At 42.5% G+C, this 14935-nt stretch overlaps 1 protein-coding gene across 8 annotated transcripts in view; it reads left to right on the top strand.

Moving 5' to 3' along the window:
* Window positions 1-13624, top strand: part of arhgef25b (Rho guanine nucleotide exchange factor (GEF) 25b) — a 24171-nt gene extending 10547 nt beyond the window's left edge. For 3 of the 8 annotated variants that reach the window (XM_052077196.1, XM_052077191.1, XM_052077192.1), the window contains 15 exons: window positions 4898-5211; window positions 5291-5398; window positions 7755-7885; window positions 8692-8758; window positions 9309-9412; window positions 9506-9575; window positions 10421-10510; window positions 10587-10679; window positions 10769-10819; window positions 10893-10970; window positions 11053-11244; window positions 11840-12020; window positions 12095-12288; window positions 12363-12470; window positions 13413-13624. In XM_052077196.1, coding sequence (XP_051933156.1) covers window positions 4898-5211; window positions 5291-5398; window positions 7755-7885; window positions 8692-8758; window positions 9309-9412; window positions 9506-9575; window positions 10421-10510; window positions 10587-10679; window positions 10769-10819; window positions 10893-10970; window positions 11053-11244; window positions 11840-12020; window positions 12095-12288; window positions 12363-12470; window positions 13413-13463 — 1832 coding nt within the window. In that variant the 3' untranslated portion in view covers window positions 13464-13624. Of the gene's footprint in view, window positions 1-145; window positions 580-4897; window positions 5212-5290; window positions 5399-7754; window positions 7886-8691; window positions 8759-9308; window positions 9413-9505; window positions 9576-10420; window positions 10511-10586; window positions 10680-10768; window positions 10820-10892; window positions 10971-11052; window positions 11245-11799; window positions 12021-12094; window positions 12289-12362; window positions 12471-13412 lie in introns of those variants that run through there. The other 5 variants (XM_052077197.1, XM_052077193.1, XM_052077194.1 and 2 more) reach the window with 4 other exon arrangements.
* The last annotated feature ends 1311 nt before the right edge of the window (window positions 13625-14935 follow it).

The following is a 14935-nucleotide window of genomic DNA, read 5'->3' on the forward strand; positions in this document are numbered from 1 at the left end:
GAGGAATGCCAAAATTGGATTGTAGTCCCCATTTTAGTGTCTCAAATTCTTATTCTCGTTCCTCTTAGTGGATGTAATTTCCATTATTAAGCAAGCTTCTTACCAAAACAGAAGTAGAGTGTAAAAGCATATTGGGGAAGCAAAAGAGGGTGAGAGGAGGCGGGGCTAGGATTTTGATGCGAGCTCAGCCATGTGTGCATGTTATATCCACCCTCATCACATATCCCGACACCCGCCCTTCCCTCTCTGTCAGCCCTTCAAGTACTTATCGTCCCTCTCATACTCTCTTCGCTCACTGTCTGGCCACAACGAGCTAGAGTGTTTTTAGACTAGTTTGGCTGCATTTTCTCTTTGGAAAAGAACTACAAGGCAATATTTATGTCTTTTCCTCTGGGGATTACCACCGGAATAGTGTGTCCCTGTTTATCCACCACTATGCTTGCATTGGATGTGACTTTTGAATGTGCCAGTGGCAAAGGATGGTCATGAGAGGGGGTCACCGGCAACGGGGATGCGGGTGCCAGCACCTGTTGAGAAAACTGCTCCGTAAATGTGGATGCTGCTTTGTCCAAGTGAGAGGTACGATACGTGGATGCTTGCCTCAAAAACCCTTCCGTACGTTATCTAGCATTTGCTTCCTTACTTTCTCCTACATTTCTCATCAGACTTTTCTGTAATGTTTGAATATTATCCGTATTTCACGGAATCCTACTGCACGTTTGTTCCTTACAAACCAGCTGTAAAATGTGCTGTTTGGATTAAATAGATGTTTATCACTTATAGGCTTCATGGTAAATGGAAAAAACTGACACAGCACCATATTCTGGAAATAACGGCGATTCCCCACCAGCGTAACTTGAGAGGTGCGCCCTGAAAATTGTCCAATTTCATGAAATAAGTCCAAAAATTATTCTGAGTGTCTTTAAATAGAGTGTCTTTATTCATCTATCTATGGTGTGCTTGTGACATATAGTGACAAGCAGAAAAAGTTAAATGCTCTTGTATTCCACCATGGCAATTGACTGCATTTTGTTTTGTTTAATATTTTTTTTCAGTGAAAAAAAAAAAGCCTCGGCACAAGAAACGGTTATCGAAAATCTGAAAAAAAAACGTTTCAAATATTTCTTTACAAAAGGTTTTATTTACATAAGCGAGCTTCACTGTATATGTACGCAAATGCCTCTAATTATGAGTACAGCATCAATATTTGGTGGCAGACATTATTCTGTGTTTTGTTCTGCTGTATAATGTTGGTAATTTTGTATACATCCTGTGTGTGGTAAACGAACTCAATACTCTCGTAGAAGTGGTCTGGAGCCAAAGCAACTAAACACAAAGACACACACTAACACGTGCATGCACACGCATCACTGCCTTGACCCTTAAATCCAGTGTTGTTCCAGTTGCTCACGGACTGATTGCAGATGTGAATGGATGCTGATGATGAATGTGTCACTTGTAAAAATTAAGCCTTGGAGGAGTTTTTATGGTATTTGAAGGGAATTGATGAGAAACCAACCATGACTACCTAGATATAACACATGTGCATTAAATAGTCTTAAGATTCATTGTTCAACTTCAAATTTACATGTCGAGCAAAAATGTTGCTGATTCGAGAACATGCAAACTCCACACAGGGAGGCCGGAGCCGGAATCGAACCCGGTACCTCCGCACTGTGAAGCCGACGTGCTAACCACTGGACTACCGGGCCGCCTGATTCCATATTATTATTATTTTTTTTTTTTTTTTTAATCCTTTCCAGGGTTGGCTCTGGGTCATGAAAAGAGAATAAAGCAGGTGATAAGCCTCACTTGAGTGTGGTTAGCCATGACAAGTAAAACTTCAGGGAAGAAGGATTTTTGTTTTTTGGGCTTTGGGACGGCTGGTAGGCATAGCTTGATGCTAACTGCATGTTGTAGTGGTAGAAATGGGCATAGGTATGATCAGTAAGAAAGCTGTTCTTTGGTTGCGTCATCTCGCCCGTGTTTCGTCCGCAGCCAAAAAAATCCGGATAACAGAGAGTGAAAAAAACCCCGCGATATCTCAGCAATTCTGTGCGAAATGCTTCCCCAGTCTTTCCACGTTTTCAACACATATCTTCTTCTGGCTGTGAGTGGGAATATACTTTTGAAGCAGAAAGCCTCCACCACTTTTTTGATGAACACATGGACCTACTATGCAACTGTATTGTAGTGTCAGTAATCATGGCCATACTGAAGGAGCCAAATATTATCCGAGGAGTAAACAGTTTGAAGAAATACTGGTCTGCAGCATCTGTCAATCCGATGATACTTTATTCAGACTGTTTATTTGTGGAATGTTCAGGCAAGTAAACATGCGTGACACATTGTATTTGAACATAAAAACAGGATGAAAAATTTCAAAGCGGCGGAAATTTTTTCCGTGCTCTCGTCTGGGGATTCGACCCACAATGTTGTAAAACAAGCTAGCTGCAGAAACGACATCCAGAGCAAATCAAACGTCATGAGCTTCACTGAGTGAAATTCCAGTCAGTCTGTGTTATATTTAACCGTGCATTTCACCCCCTGCAAATACTCAACAGGAAGGCTGTGCCAGGATTTAGTTTTAATGAGGATTTCATCTATTAGTCTGAGCAAAAATATGAAGCAGCAGTCAGTCTTGAGCTCCCTGGCACACGTGATTCACAAATTACATGTATGCATCACTTTCATCGCGCTTATACTCAGTGAAGTGTTAAAGAAGCATCTAAAAAAATAAAATAAAGGTCATACACCTGATGATGAGCATTTTTAGTCTTGACTTTGAGTCGCGGTCAACAAACCACTAAAACATTTTGATAAGTTTGTCTCATCAGAGCCCTGGTAAAATATGAAAATATGAAGTGAGTGAACGTTTTAACGCATTCTCAGATTTGCATGCATGCATAAACAGCGCAAATTATTCCCAGCTGCAGTAACATATACCGTAATCTATATATATGTTGAATTCCTTACAATTGATCAATCCAAATCGTTGCTTACATCAGCAATGCAGTGGACACAAACAACCGCTGTTGAAAAAATTCAGAGATTTCTATCGGTGATTTTGTGTCCTTGCTGACGTTTGTCTTTTTCAATCACCTTCAGCCGCCTTTAATCCACCTGTCAACACGGCACGGCTGACTAGAGGCGCTGACAACTCTCACAAATCAGCTTTAGTTTGCCGTGGTTCAGCCTTCATTTTCCTGCCTATGGAGCCTACATGCAAGGTTGAAATCCCAGCGTTGGTGTCTGCGCGCACTGCTGACACCCTCGGGTCCGGATGGACGTCCAGCTGTTGCTCTGTGGGAAAATGGCCCGTTACATAAGCTCCTCAAACAAACACTAACGTGCACCTCAGCAGCAATTTGAACATTACAGTGGTGACCATCACTCAAGATTTAGAACAAGGGTGTACAACGTTTTTCTTCCAAGGGCCGCATACAGATTTATTGAAGGATGCAAAGGCCACTTGGACATTCTTTCGACTTGAAATTATTTAACACGCTCAAACCAACCCATCGCTGTAGGTAAAGATATGCAAGCTGGTAGAGTCAAGGATTGTTCTGGATACTGACGTGACCAAACGAAAACATACAAAGTACAAAGCTTGGCACAAAGTGGAGTATAAATTGGAAATTCCTGCTAAATGCCGCCTGTAATTGAATTACAGCATCTTTTTCATCAGGGGTTGTTCTGAATGGCAATTTTGTCATCTACGAAAGCTTTATATTCAACCATCCATCCATTCTCAGATCCACTTATCCTCACGAGGGTCTTAGGCGTACTGGAGCCTCTCCCAGCTGTCTTCGGGCAGTAGGCAGGGGACACCCTGAACTGGTTGCCAACCATTCGCAGGACAAACGTAGACGAACAACCATTCGCACTCACACTCACACCTAGTGACAGAGTGTAGCAATAACCTGCCACGCATGTTTTTGGAATATAGGAGGAAACCGGAGTACCCGGAGAAAACCCATGCACCCAAGGGGAGAACATGCACCTCTGCACCGTGAGGCCGACATGCTAACCAGTCGGCCACCGGACAGTAACCATTCTCCTCTCATGTTTTCACCAATACATTGAACGTTTGTGTATTGGGATTGGTAATGCATGACCATCTGCATTTGTACTTTCCACTTTGTATGGTCTCTTGTTCAATGGCCTTATGGCAGTCTGGACAAACGCCCGGCCACATATATTCACTGGCCTCTTCCAGACTTGTCATTGTGATTAAAGCTCCCATAAATGTGCTGACAGGGACTACTGGCTTATGGCAATATAGTCCTGGACAACTAAAATGAATGGGTGACATGTTAATGTTAGGGTTCTCTGTGGAAACACTGTGTGTGAAGATTAGAAGACACGATGTTAAAGCTGAAAGTTGGGGGAGGAAAAAAACAGCTGTGGCATGACAGGATCACATATTGAAGTCTCGATGAATGAAAATTATGAACTGAGATGTGACTGTCTTGAGGTTTATACTTTCACTAGCAGTCCATTTTGCAACCAGCCCGGATACATAATTTCATTTTAGTTTATATTTACCCGGCTATAACCCCTTTTTATGAGTTCAGTGTGTGTGTAACTGTACGGTGTAATTCCTATCTGCTTTGCGGAACATACAAAAAGTTCAAATGGATAATTTGCATGCATTATTCTATCAATTGCCTGAGATACATCACACATCTCAGACAGCTATTGCATAGCATTACAGTCTCAGGAACAAATCTGTAGTAAGAATAAAAATGTCGTAGCAATGGGCACAGCAGTTGCAGCGACTTAAGTTTCAGCGAGGGCTCAGCACAGGAAATTGAACATTTTTGTGCAGAAGGCTGTTTGAAGCTTGTGACCCAAGAGGACAAACTCCCACAATTAACCGCTCTGCTCCCCACAGCAGAGTCATACTCCGTGGCGACCGTCGACAGTACCATTAACCTGGCGCTGGGCTCGGCGCCCCACCGGGCCTCAGGCAGCTCCAGCCCGGGCTCTGGAAGATCACGGCACCCCGTCAGCGCCTTGAAGAAGTGGCTCACCAGCCCAGTCCGGAAGCTAAGCTCCGACGCCGGGGGAGGGACGGCGCGGGTCGACAAGCAGATGTGCAGGTCGGACAAGAGACAGCAGCCGTCACTCCTTTCCAACGGCGGAGCTCAGCCGAGGCCTTTGGACCTGTATGATAGCGACTTCATGATCATCCCCTCGACAGATGCGGTGAGGCGGTGATTCCATCAATATGTGTATTTATTCAGATGAAACATTTGAAGATAATGCTTTGTGTTTTCTTGCACAGGCGTGGAATGATAGGCTGTTGAGTCGCGAAGCTTCATCGTCTTCTCTCCAGCCTTCCCGTGAGGGTGATTTATTGGACCTCCTGCCTGACGGAGAAACACAAAGTCTTGTAATGTCTCTCTTATTCATATAAATCATACGATAATACATTGGGCTAAAGCAACTTTAAATCTTTTGTAGTTGACAAGGTGATGTTAGTCAAGGCAACTTCGATTCATTGATGAGATCATTGACATTTTTCTCAGTTGCGCCGCTCCAAACACAAACCCATACACTCACTCCTCTGTCGTCTTTGGTTGGACAGGCCCCGCCCCCAACTCATTTAGCCAATTATATTCAGACACTCATTGGTTCACGTTCAAATACTTTCATTGCCTCGCAGACGGTCAGAAATTGTCAAACTCCTGCACCAATTCATGCAACACAACCAAGATTAAAAAAAATAAAAAATAAAATTCATGCAACACAACCGTCCGGTTGTCCAGACGTTTTTTCCGACACGAACCCACCACCTATTGATTTCAAACAGACTTGCGGTAAAGACTCTCCGTAACTTTTGCCAACAACCCTGGCTAAACATAACTCCTCCCTTTGATTTCAAAGACCTAAGAACAGTCAAGCTGTATCACTTCCACATACTTTCTTGACATCAATTACTACTTTCCTATCGGCCAAGGCTTTGATGACATCTTGTGGCATTTTATCGAGAGAATAGGGACAGTGAATATGGTGTTTGTAGACTTTTATTAAACTGTTGCATAGAATACTTTTGTTGACAATAATGAATGTTTCACATTAGAGTTTTGGCACAAATTATTAACCTACCCCTGCAGTTATTAAAATTAAATGGAGCTTGCAATCAAATCCCTTCGGTATTCAGGTTTCATATCTTAATGATGATGTATAGTAATAACACACAAGCAAGTCACAAGAGTGCTCAAGCTATGAATCACAAAACATGCAAACACTGAGCCGCATTTGCATGTGAATGGCTTCGTATTTGCACACATCATGCGCCTTTCACTAATTGTGCCAAATGCACATTTCACCGCTGTCTGGTAACCCTAAACTATACTGAGAGATTTATGGGAGCCGAATCAATCCTGCAAGATTTTCCCCGACAGCATCTGGATATAATCAAGTGGCGAGTAGAACAGTCAGTGTTGGGGCGAGCAGTTTAAGTCCGAGTTAAAGCCTAGAGGCAAGTTGAGGTGGATGTTTGTGGAGTTGGTCTACCCCTCAGAAAAACATTAGTGTGTGAGGTCAGGGATCACTCGCGATATTTGTTATAGCTCGTTCCAGAAACACAGAAGACCATCTTATCTAAACAATGATAATGTTAATCAATTTGTTTTTTGCCGAGGATAAAGAACGTATGCCCGTGAATATCACTGCACTGTATTGTCTGTCTCCTTGTGTTTCTATCGCTTGTGTTCAAACAGACATTGTGTAAAGGTTCATACTTACCTTGACGGTCATGCTAGTATTGTTAACCCATCTGTGGTTTAAGTAATTTTCACCTCAAAGTGGTACTAAATAGCTGGAAGCAAGATATTGGGCTATTTTTTGAAGAATTGCTCCCTGTCTTCTAACTGCCGCTTGTTGCGAAATTCGCCGCCACCATTGCTTACGCTTGTAACTCAAATTTTTGCTCTCAACTCAAGACATTAAAAAAAACGTAAGAAACTAAAGGCAGCCTAAAGTACCCTTACTGTTGAGATAATAGCCTTTAGAACGACAAATCAGCTCAATTCTGCAGTTGAAATGGCAAAATATCCTGCTGGGTTAGGACGGGAAGGCAAGCGACCAAACGGCAAAGTGCAAATTTGACCCTACATCATGACTTGACAGAGGAATTACGAAGCGGTGTTCAGAGATAGAGAACAGAATGTAGCGAGGCTGCAGTATGTCAAGCGGATTATAGTCAAATTCACATTAGATTAGACCGCTTTTAGGTGACGAGGGGCATTTGTTATATAACAGCTCTACATGCCATTACCCCCACCCACCCGCTACACCCGATCCTCCTTGATAAATCACCACCATCCATCAGATCCCAGGCTACCTTTCTACATTTTTTACGTATACAGATCTCCCCCAACAGCCGCAATAGCCATCAAAAAGTGATTAATACTCTTCGGTTTCTCGGGATTTGGTCATGAATTTCCCAAAGGGGATCAGCAAAAGGGGTCACACTGATGGTGGTTTACAACCCATTTTCAGCATCTCCCAATAGTTCCACATGTGGTCAGTCAGCATTACTGTATATCACTAATGAAAGATCTGCTCAAAGTCTGAGACTGCATTCAAAAGTATTTAAATGAAGTTCCAGTCTAAATGTTGCAGTACATTTCAGGTTCCTCCTGAAATTCCACCAAGAGTTGAATATGCCTAACCTTTCTTTTTTTTTGTGAGTCGTGTCAATTACCCCATTTCTGACCAAAATGTGCCCATTTGCATTTTAGAGCCATACATCCAGTGTCAACACTCTCCAAGATGAGGACAACAGCTGCAATGTGACCGAAGATGCTGGCAGCCAGTTGTTGGTGGCTGTGGACAGCGAGGAAGAAAGAAACATTGCCTTTGAGAAGAGCTTGTAAGTGTCTGCCCACACATTCGAGAAAACGATGGGACTTTTTTTTTTTTTTTTTTTTACTGTATGGGGAGTACCAATACTCTGTATCTTCATAACCCAAAAAATTGTCCACAAGGATGTGGAGCATATGGTATCCGGGCCACATAGCATTTGATCTGGCTCACAATGCAATTCTAAAAACGAAGACAAACCCTTATAACAGCTGTAAAAAAAACCAACTGCTTTTTGAAAGCAATGTTATGTGGTCATTATGTCTTTAACATCATTTGGATGTTAAAATGGCTTATATTAACGATAATGCTGCCGTTCTTGTTTCCATGACGATTGTGTGTCATCTGCTTTCGGACTCATAGTGCATTTGTTGGATTAGCCTGGACATCTCATGTTGCTTTAGCAGGAACTGCTCAAAGAAACTTTGAAGCACACTAAATCGGGCAATGTTTATATCAAGACGGCAAGCATGTTTTGTGTTAGCGTTCATTGGTTTGACTTCTTTTGCTTTTTATCACATTGCTAGATAAACACCTTTTCATTGTTTGCTTTGGCTTTAAAACTGCAGTTTAAAAGTACACCTTTGCACAATAATGTTTTTTTTTTTAATTGCAGTTTTTAGGTGCTGGTGATTTTGAATGTGAAGCTTTAATGCTAAGCAATGGTGTCCTTGTCTTGCATGCAGCTGATATACAATAATGGATTCAAGTGGTTGCGTTCATCTTCTGAATCTTTGCCAATGATTGTCAGTCCCTCTTTTGCACGTGTGCACAATTCTTACATCTAATTAACCCCAAATATCTTTTTTCTCTTAGGTATGTGCTGACAGAGTTGATAGAGACTGAAAGGTTGTATGTGGAAGACCTTGGACTCGTTGTGGAGGTACAGTATGACTTCCAAATAGGGGGTGAACATAGCTTGAGGTTGACGAAACACATCTTTTTGAGATTTCATCTTCAAATTTACCGCAAAAGAGGACTTTCAACAATAATGCTCTGTGAAGCGGCGAAATGTCCGGCCAATAAGGAAACACAGTCTTCATACGTCTACGCTGGTCTGAGATTACGAAAATCAGTTGGTTACCGTGCCACTAGCTTCAGTTATTCCGATCGCCACCAGTCTTTAAACATTCTTAACAGCGCGATCATTGGACTGGCGGTGAAGGAAAGCTTTCCGGCGCAAACTGATGCTATAAAATGTTATGCCCTGTAATGCAAGGACAGCAACTGAGGGCTAACAAAAACATTCATAGCGCATTCACAACATGCACCGATGTTACATCAACTCAAATTTCATCACATCATGTCTGACTCCAAAAAAAAATCTTTAGCTATTCAACCCTTAGTCCCACACAACAGCTACTTGCAAATTGGTGTTCCTTCACAAGATGACCGTCTACGTACAGTATATCACTCTCTGTGCATACGTGTAGGGCTATATGGCAGCCATGACCAATCAGGGCGTTCCAGAAGACCTTAAAGGGAAAGACAGGATTGTTTTCGGAAACATCCATCAGATCTACGACTGGCATAAAAGGTGCCTTTTTCACTTACTGCCAGTTTAAACTTTTTGGGTGCGTGGGGTGGTTGTCACGTGGTTGTCCTGACTGTCATTTTCCTCTGTCCTCAGTTACTTCCTGGGTGAGCTGGAGAAATGTGTGGCTGAACCGGACACTTTAGCCCAGCTGTTCATCAAGCATGTGAGCCTACGTTTTCTCAACCTTTTCTGTTTTGAGTAATCCATCCATCCATCCATCTGTCTATCTGTCCACCAGTTTACTCAAACTAAAAGTAAACACTCTATTCATCAATCCAGCTTACTTCCAAGCAACCAACTAATCAACCTACCACCACATCCATCAATCCATCCATCATTAAATATAGCCAAACAACGAACCATTCAATAGGTCACCCATCCAAACAACTTTTCACTATTTACTATTTACTGGTACAATGATCCGTCTTAGTACGGTAATCGTGTGGCCTTCTCATGTTTCTAAATTAGCCCTTCAAAATAAATCCATAATACACACTTGTTGTTATGGTGCAGTACAGTTCTAAATCACTGCAAAGTATACCCCAAACACATTTGTCTTCCAAGAAAGATACTGTATGTACAGTCCTGTTTTTAATTATTGGCACCGCTGATGAAGATGCGTTTAGATCCCCAAAATGACTTCCATTTTGATTGCAGAAGCATACATTCTCACACAGAAATTTGTAGAAAAGGCTCACCAGACACAGACAGAATCAAGGCCCTCCCGTGGTCGTCTCCGTTCCCATACCTCAACCCGCTTGAAAAACAACTGGAAGAGGAGCGTGCAGAGGAGAGAACCCAGGTCGCCGGAAGATGTAGAGAAATTGTATAAAAAGGAATTGACAAAGGTCATTTTTTTCTGTATTCTCCCATCTTGTGGAACATTAGTTTGGATGAGGAGATTTGATGCTGTTTTGTTGGCTAAAGGTGGTTGTCCAAAGTATTAACATTTGACCTGCTAATAATTGTGGCACACCTGATTTCTCACTTTTGTCTGTATACCTCCAGGAGCGTCGTCTTCACATGTATGTGGTCTACTGCCAGAACAAGCCCAAATCGGAGCACGTTGTCTCCGAGTACATCGAGACCTTCTTTGAGGTGAGAACACCGTGAATGGTTCACGCCGCAGAACGTGCTGTTGCATCGTCACCACTGTCGCATGTCACCTTGATAGGATCTCAGACAGCAGTTGGGTCACAGGCTGCAGCTCAATGATCTGCTGATCAAACCCGTCCAACGGATCATGAAGTATCAGCTTCTGCTCAAGGTCTGCCATCCGTGTGGCTTTTACATTCACTCTGGGATCCTCACAAAGTTCAAAAAGATCTTAAAACCAACTTGTTTGCCCCTCCTCAGGACTTCCTAAAGTATTACAGCAAAGCAGGGCGTGATATTGAGCAACTCCAGGTGCTATTGTAATCATTCAGCCATTTTTGTTCATATTTCTTCGTGTAACAGTTTCTGATTTTTGTCCTCCCAGAGGGCGGTGGAGGTCACATGTTTTGTGCCGAAACGATGCAACGACATGATGAACGTGGGCAGGCTGCAAGGCTTTGTGGTAAGATAAACCTGCACGTAGCCATGTAGGATCAGCTGCATCAACAGTATGGTGAGGAGTGCGACAAATATACTTTTTTCAGGGGAAAATCACAGCTCAGGGGAAGCTCCTCCAGCAGGATACCTTCTCTGTGAGCGAGCAGGAAGGCTGCATGTTGTCCAGACCCAAGGAGAGGAGGGTCTTCCTGTTTGAGCAGCTGGTCATCTTCAGTGAGCCAATTGATAAGAAAAAGGGATTTTCTTTACCTGGCTACAATTTTAAAAATAGCATCAAGGTAAATATTGGTCAGGTATTATTGTATACACTCATTGTTTTTTTTTTACATATAAGTGCACTACATACCAGAAAAATTACAAATATGTCTCCTATTTCCTGATGTGCTTTTTTTTAAATTCACGTTTTGGAAATGTCACAGACAACACAAATGAGATACGATTAATTATGAGAGATTCACAACTGATTCTGGTCCATTTGTTCTGATTTTAAAACTGTTTTCCCCATTTGAAAGATTGTAACTAGGAATCCGTACTGTTACCATCATACAACCTTGAAAAAATCTGCTGCATGATAATACTAAGGGCAACTTGTAGATAACAATGCCAAAGAGCGTGTGCACACCTTTCCTGCGCTGAATTTTAACGGAAATGAGTGGAGACGATTTCATTGGCTACAAATTAAGTTGGCTGTATTCACTCCCATCCTTTCTAACTGCTCAGAAAACTCCCCACAGTTTTCCCTTTTCACTAGATTTGCACTGGGCACGAAAATAAGGTCCTCAGTCTTAATGACGAATGACAAAGGCATAATAAAAAGGTCGTTTCCATTGCAGGAGCACGTCTCACACTTTTTACGTGAGTTGTGTGCCGCAGGTCAGCTGCTTGGGCGTGGAGCAGAATTCCAGTGAGGGCCCGTGCTCTCTTGTCCTGACGTCACGCGGGACAAACGGCAGCGTGACTCGCTTCGTCATGCAGGCATCCTCTTCGGAAATACAACAAGCTTGGCTCGGTGACGTTGTGCAGATTTTAGAGACTCAAAGGAACTTCCTCAATGGTACCGGGGATTCGTGTATTGACATTAAAACTATCAGAAGTTTAAAAAGTTGTGATTTCCTGTCCTCACTCCAGCCCTGCAGTCTCCTATTGAGTACCAACGAAGGGAGAGCAAATCAAACAGCCTCGGCAGGAACATGAAGTCTCCAAGTGGCCTGCAGCCTTATTTGTCAGCATCGATGGGCCGCCAGCAGCAGCTGGGCCTGCTGTCTTATAACACCTCCCTTCCGTCGCTGCATCCGCCCCACCACAGCCCGGCTGCAAAAGCAGTAGGCCAACAATTGTTTTTTTTCCCACTCTGATCAGAACCAGACTATTGTATTTTATTTCTTGTCACTGTCAGGCCTCGAACCCTTGTGCCATGACACGTCAAGCAGCCCACCTTCAGCTCTCATCACAGCCACAGCTCACTTTATGTCCTGAAATGACAGGAAACCACCACAGCTTGCAGGTACATTGCCCTTACTGTATTGCAGGGGTTTTTTTCCAGCAGAAGCCAAAAGGTTTTGTTTTGCGTTTGTTTTTAAGCCCGATTACTCTTTCGAACTGGTTATAATTCCAAAACAACCCCAAAGCATGATGGCCCCGCCTCCATGCGCCATGTAAGAAAATTAAAATTTCACAAGCACATGTGGGAAAATAGGTTATGGGCCAGAAAGCAAAAAAAAAGTCAGGAAAAGCCTACAAGAACAGCTGAAATTGATCTACCGTAGATGCAGAGGCGCGTATGTACTGACTTTGATTCGACATCAGTTTGAATGTGATTGGTTAATTCAGAACTCAACCCACGTCTCCATTTATGAGCGTGTGTACACTGATTAATCAACCACATTATCTAGTTGTTTATTTTTAATTCCCCATTAAAAAAAAATTGAATTAATTTTCAATTGGAATCTACAGGCAACATTCATGGTGCAAAATTATTTGAAAGGATTTATTTTTCTAATTATTTTCATATCACAAAACACCAGAATTTGAATACAATACTTGAAGACTTTTTGTATCCACTGTAATGACTGAAGCTCAAAGGAGGAGACAAAAGGTCCCTATACCTGTCAAAACAGAATTGATTTTTTTGCCCCTTTTCCATCTTTAGAGGTATTACTAGCCGGAACATGGAAGGAGCGGCAAGGGAATGGTCAGAAAAGTGAGACAAAGGTGGAAAATGTAACACCTGAGACTCACTTTTCCGTCCCTGTTGTGTTGAACAAAGATAGTCTGACATTATGTCATCAATTTTGGGGTGGGGGGGGGCTATACCGCATAATGGCATAATTTCTCACAGGCCAAATTGATGGAAAGCCAATTTTTTTTACCACTTCTGGGGCATTTGACTTTGGAGATTCCACTACTTTCTTCCAGTCATCAACTCAGAATTTTCTCCTTTTTTAAGGTCGTGACTGCCGCTTTCCAGGCAGCCATTCTTCATGACAGTGAAACTTAAGCGCATCAGCCAAAAACAGCAGCATATGAATAGAACCGGATGAGGAGCATGTCGAAAGCCCGTCTTACCTTTTGAATGCCATTCAAAGACATTTGGATTTCCTGCATGCACATGGCAGCATGTTTAGATGAGAACTATTATTAAAGCACATACTTTAGAGACTTCCTGCTTTTTCCATGGAAATGTCTGTTATTTTTGTAATGCATCGTTTTTCACATGGGGATCAATTCTACGTTATTCCTCCAAGTGACACCACAGATCTCCGTCCTCAAACGAATTACCAGTCTATTTGTACCTTGCAATTTAGCATTATACAACATAGCATGCGGCCCGGTAGTCCAGTGGTTAGCATGTCGGCTTCACAGTGCAGAGGTACCGGGTTCGATTCCAGCTCCGGCCTCCCTGTGTGGAGTTTGCATGTTCTCCCCGGGCCTGCGTGGGTTTTCTCCGGGTGCTCCGGTTTCCTCCCACATTCCAAAAACATGCGTGGCAGGCTGATTGTACACTCTAAATTGTCCCTAGGTGTGAGTGTGAGTGCGAATGGTTGTTCGTCTCTGTGTGCCCTGCGATTGGCTGGCAACCGATTCAGGGTGTCCCCCGCCTACTGCCCGAAGACAGCTGGGATAGGCTCCAGCACCCCCCGCGACCCTAGTGAGGATCAAGCGGCTCGGAAGATGAATGAATGAATGAACAACATAGCATTATACCTATGTTGACATACTGGTGGGCGGCTTAAGCGCAGCCATTGTTAGCTTGTTATCGGAACCAAACACATTTCTGCTTGTGTCACTGTGCAGAGAGAAGAGAAAGGAAGTGCTCGCCTGTGCGTCTCATTTATAAATGCAGTTGGTCGTTGTTTTCTGTGCTTGGCTTTGTGCTGTAAATAAAATTGATCAGCGAAAGGAAACGTTTCTCCTAATGATCCTGCTTTGCAAAGTGAACAACGGACATCTCTGTCTGTCCTGCCTGCAATAAATTAATATTAATAATTAAAGAACGCAATGTACAGGACAGTCACCTTTCTTTAGTTTTTATGTGACCTCTCTGGTGTACAGTATGCATTCCTGTTTAGCAGCCCTCTAACAAAATGTCTGTCCATCAAATGGGGAGTAATTTGATTTTGTTAAATTATTTAAATACAGTAATTAACCTGTAGAAGATGCATTTTAAAAATGATTAGCCATTTCCCACTTCCAGGGTGTTTATCTTTAGACTTTGTGACAATAATGAATTGCCTTAATGTTTACTTTACAGTTATATACGCTTTAAGATGGCAACCCCCTGGAACTGATTAATTTCATTTCCACTTGGATGCATTGTTTAATATAATGCAAGAACTCTCACCCCAAGTATACATTGCCCTCTAGTGGGGATAACGTGGAGAATTACAAAAGTGTTGAAAATGTGACACTTTTCAATAATCAATATGATAGGGTTTTAATTTATCATTAAAACTGTGAAACACGTTCGAT

Source organism: Hippocampus zosterae, chromosome 9, assembly GCF_025434085.1.
Source record: "Hippocampus zosterae strain Florida chromosome 9, ASM2543408v3, whole genome shotgun sequence".
NCBI classification, from domain to species: domain Eukaryota; kingdom Metazoa; phylum Chordata; class Actinopteri; order Syngnathiformes; family Syngnathidae; genus Hippocampus; species Hippocampus zosterae.